Genomic DNA, 5,156 nt, shown 5'->3' on the forward strand with positions numbered 1-5,156 from the left:
ACCCCGTGCCAAGGTATAAAAAACAGACGGAAATCACTCGGTTTTCGTATAGAAATTGAGGTTTCGGGCCAGCTCAAGATCACAAACTGTTCAGTAAACCGATCAAGTTCCAAAATAAATTAGAGTTTTTTAAGTCGGTAGTCGATGGGTTTCAAACGATTTTCGTAAAACCCATAAAAATCCTCCTAGCTAGGGCATTTTTTTTACGACAGTTTGGTTCTGTGAACCTTCCCCGTACTAATTTAGAGTACCAATTTATAATTGTACAGCCGTACAGGTGACATATCCGTTCAGGGGTAGGGGCAGGCCTAGGGTAAGGCATACATCCAAAAACTTGCTTAAATTTTATTGATTCACTATGTAATTTTTTTCAGAAAACTAATACTCCATTAGTCGAGCTCTATCTTAGCTCTAGTCTTATGTAATTTTTGGCTCCGCCCCTGTACCCGTTGGATAGCGAGACATTCACGATGTCTTCATTAATTTTAAGATATGACGGTATATTTTTTCGGAGGTGTTTATAAAGATAGAGTGTACGTGTATACGTCTATAGAGTTAAGCATACACGTGTTGTGAGCGCTTTGTGTTTGTATTATATTTTTTTTAAAAGAAACGGTGGTATACTGTTTTTGAGAGTTCAAATACGTTCTGAAAAACCGAATGATAGTACATTTGTAGTTGGATTTTTCTCCTGCGTACATGCATGTTGTCTTCTGTAAGATGGAAGCAAGCTACAAATCAAATGCAACTGTAGAGTCCATTTGGGCTGCACCTGCACTACGTGGTCTCTACATACAACCGTAAGCCAATCGCATTAATTAAGTTGCCCCCACATGAGGATCAAAGCAAATCACTTTTGATTTCAATACAGTGATTCGTGGTAGACCAAATTTTGACCTTTTGAAATGTTCATGTCCCCTTCCAAACCCTCCATGGACCATATCATAGCTCTACCTAGCAGCTGCCTCTGGAAATGACTTGGTTCACACTCCATTAGCACCAGCATGCAGTTGGGCTCTCCTGCTGCAGCTCATGTGCCAAATCGTCCTGGACTCGAGGTTTAGCTGCAGCGATGGCCATTAGAGACAATGAGAAACGCCTGTTACGGCAGGCTTGTCTCACAATGCCACTAGCGAAAAGCTGAATCACCATCTTGGTCTGCAACTCTGCATCCTTTCCCTTGCCGTCAGAGAGTCCCCCACAGCTTTTACGCACGCTTCCTCCATTTCAAACATTTTGACTTTGTGCCATGCGTGTTGCATGCAATCTACTAATAAGGATGAATCTCTGTCAAAGTAAAATTGGTGTTTCATCGGTGGACAAAGCGTCGACAAACACTTGAATTTCTACATTTCTTATTTTGCTCTGGAGAGCAGTCTGAACTCTGAACTCTCTGTATCATGCACCAACATATCTTTTTCGTTCCAACAATTTACAAGCGTATTGATTATGATTCAGAAGCACAAATATAAGAGAGAATTTGTATAGTATGTCAGATTCTTGCAAGATGCCGCTGCCGCTTTTCCACCGCAACATCTCTTTGCTGCCACTCGCGGCAAACTTTTCCGTAATAAAAAGTGGGGTGCAACCTCGCTGCACGCACTGCAGCTCAGCTCACCCCCACAGTCCACGACCACACTGCCTCACTGCAGCAGCAGCAGCTACGATGCCATTGCCGAGCTCGTGGCTGTTCCACAAGCTGCGGCGGAGGAGAAGCGCGGCGAGAGGAGAACCCGACGTCGTCGAAGCGGCGAGCAAGAAGCAGCAACCTCCCATGGCGGCGGCGGCGGCAGCGGCGCCGTGCTCGCCGTCGCCGAACAGGGCGTCGTACTACTTCGCGAGCAGAGAACGCTGTCTCCCTCCGGCTCGCGCCGCCACGGACAACCACAAGCTCCGGGACACCCGGTTCCCGCGGAGCCCGCAGCCGAACGACGACATCGTGTTCGACGTCGTCGCCGTCTCGGCGTCGCCGGCGCGCGGCCGGTTCGACGGGATGAAGGCGATGCCGGAGCTCAAGCTGCGGCCCATCCTCACCAAGCGCGCCACCGCCAAGAACGACGGCGACGAAGGTGACGCGCTGGACAGCGGCACGAGCGCGGCCGCGTCGCCGACGACAAGGGTGCGGCGGTTCGTCCACCACGCGAAGCCGAGCAGCGGGAGGCGGAAGGGGCGGGTGGCGGCGCTGCCGGCCGACGCTACCAGCCGGAGGCGGCGGCGGCGGCGGCGGTGTCGGTGGCTGTACGAGAGCCTGGTGGTGGTGAAGGAGTCGGCCGACCCGGAGGAGGACTTCCTGGAGAGCATGGCGGAGATGATCGCCGCGAACGACGTGCGCTCGCCGCGGGACCTCGAGGAGCTTCTCGCTTGCTACCTCGCCCTCAACGCCGCCGAGCACCACCGCGCCATCGTCGGCGCGTTCCGCCGCGCGTGGCTGCACGCCGCCGCCGCCACGGCGGCGCCGCCATCACCTAGCCCGATCAAGTGATCGAGATTATTACTACGTACGTACCAGCAAAATGCAAGATTAATTGCTACGTGCCCTGTACAGAGTGACCATGCATGTGATGATCGAATTCGGTATGATTAAGATGATAGTCGTTGCACAAATCGATCGCAAGATGGTTTGATAAAAAATGTTTGATTCGTTTGCTCGATCGATCGTGCTATGCTTCGCCGTGATTTCGCTGCGGATGCAAAGGTGAAGGATGGATGAGCGCACGCGCGTGTGTCACGGGGGCATCCATCGCGCTTTATTTTTCAGAAGGGAATCGACGCATGCTGTCTTTACAGATTGGAGTAGGCCTATTCGCGTCAGAGTTTTTCTCTCCTCTCCTCTGGAAAGGCTCATCATTTATTTTTTTTAAGTATGAGTATTATTTTTTGTTTACTCGTACTAAATGACTACCGTACGCATAGGATCATGGCACAAATTTCTGTGTACTTACCGATAGTCACGTCTACTCTCGCTATCTCACGTGCCATTTTCTGCTTAAGTCAAAAATTCTTGCACGTAGGAGTAGGAGTAGACTTTTTTATTATTATTATTTTGGTCGTTAAACATCTGAGAGGTGAGCCAAACAGTAATCCACCAAGAATCCAACAGGACAAACATCGTTGTCAACCTTAGCGTCAGTCCTTCAGTAATCGTGCTTCACTACACACCTCACCTCACTTCACTGCCACTAGAATGCAGAGCAGCAGCAGAGGCCAGAGGCGCACTGTGACATACCACTGTTCAATTTCAGTTTTCACCATTGCTACACTCCATTCCACAAGGGTGCAACGATTCTGGGCAGGGGGCCAGGGTATGCAGAAATAGGCTGAAGAAACAGACGCCCAGAAAAACCTCCCTGCCATGTAAAAGATTGATCTGTCAGTTTTCCAGGGCACAGGCCTAACTGCATGGATGATGGATGTACCTACCCGTGGGCTCCTCGGAGCTGAGGTGAGCCCAGTTGCAGAAAGGAGAAAAGATGGATCCTCCTGCCAATGGGACCCTGCCTTTCTTGTGCCCAGTGGATGCAATCACCAAGAATGTGTTCTTGTTGTTTCTTTGGGACATCCACTTGTCAAAATTCATTAGATATTGAGAGCTTTTCTTTCTTTTTCGCTGAAAGGCAATCGAATGTACTCAATGGATTCTTGGGAGAATTTTATGAGCCAAAAGTGTCTGTAACCTAAAGTTTCAAGAATTAAATTCTTCTGCTAGTGCGGTGCATAGTACAAACGTGCTATAATAAGTTGTTCAGTTGAAAGTTGCAATCAATCGGCATCTCAGACGATCGACGCCGAGGCAATGCTGCATTGCTTACGTGGGTGGAGAAAGAGAAACGCAGGCAGGGCAATGTGTGTTTCAGTAATCAGTATGGTCATGGATGCGAGAACTGCAGTTGGGAAGAGACCAACAGCAATGAACAAAGGTTTCGCCATCTGATTCTTCAGAGCCCCGTCAGATTCCTCGCAGTCCTGCGCAGCCACTCGTGATGATCGTGAAGACGTGAAACCAACATAGGCATGGGCGAACTGGGGATGAACAAAGGTCAAGTACTCTGCAACTCTTTCGTCAGAAATTCAGAATACACAAGCGTTTGAGATGTTCCATTGAGGTGCTGTTCACCTTTAAGAAATGTATTATTAAAATTTCCATTGAATGAGTTAGACCGGTGAACTATGCAGAACAAAACACTGATATAATTATATATGTCCCTTTTAAATATTTATTTTAAAAATCTGAGTAGATTTTTGTATCAGGAGAGGCAAGTAGGTAAGTGGTAACGAGGTAGAGTGGGCTGTACAGCGAATCGTTCATGTCGTAAACAATATGGGCCTTTGTTTCGTTCTCATATAATAAGGCTGTGTTCGTCTGTATGATATATAGGGTGAGAAAGCACCTCGTTTTCCGCGCGCACACTTCCCAAACTACTAAACGGTGCGTTTTTTGTAAAAAATTTCTATAGGAAAGTTGCTTTAAAAAGTCATATTAATCTATTTTTAAAATTTAAAATAGTTAATACTCAATTAATCATACGCAAATGGCTCACCTTATTTTGCGTATCTTTCTAATCTCCCTAATCTACTCCTCAAACACCCCCTAAGTCCACTTTGAGAGCGTTTGGCAGGGCCAGCTGCAGCTACGGTTGCACACAGTTAGTGTCAGAGTGTGGCATTAAAGCAACTGCCGAATATGCCCTTTTGACTCTCTTAAAACATAGGTCCAATTTAATTCGTATCCTTCAATCATAATACTAGATATTTAAATCCTCCCACTATCAAAATTAAAGAGAGTTATTTTACACCGATTTAACAGTTAGGGAGTTAAGATATTTGGTATTACAGTTGAGGGATACGAATCATATTATACCAATAATGAGGGAGTCAAGTGGACTTATTTATTTTCTCACAAAGTCTCCATGAGTTTGCAAGGCCCATAGCTTAACCCAACGGTGGCCCATACTCATTTTACCCCAAAACCATGTGTTTGGATCCAATGGTAAATTTTTTTGGCGTGTTACATCGGATATACGTATACGTATTTAAAGTATTAAACACAATCTAATAACAAAACAAATTACAAAATCCGCCTACAAACCGCGAGACAAATTTATTAAGCCTAATTAATCAGTCATTAACAAATGTTTACTGTAGCATCACATTATCAA

The 5,156-nt window shown here is 46.5% G+C and overlaps 1 protein-coding gene across 1 annotated transcript; it reads left to right on the forward strand.

The window, feature by feature from the left end:
• Positions 1 to 1,489: 1,489 nt before the first annotated feature.
• Positions 1,490 to 2,916, forward strand: LOC127780019 (transcription repressor OFP1-like). Its single transcript, XM_052306979.1, has one exon. It carries the CDS (start codon positions 1,490 to 1,492, stop codon positions 2,480 to 2,482), a length of 993 nt encoding a protein of 330 aa, XP_052162939.1. The 3' UTR covers positions 2,483 to 2,916.
• The last annotated feature ends 2,240 nt before the right edge of the window (positions 2,917 to 5,156 follow it).

The sequence above is a fragment of the Oryza glaberrima genome, chromosome 7 (assembly GCF_000147395.1).
Source record: "Oryza glaberrima chromosome 7, OglaRS2, whole genome shotgun sequence".
Classification (NCBI taxonomy): Eukaryota; Viridiplantae; Streptophyta; class Magnoliopsida; order Poales; family Poaceae; genus Oryza; species Oryza glaberrima.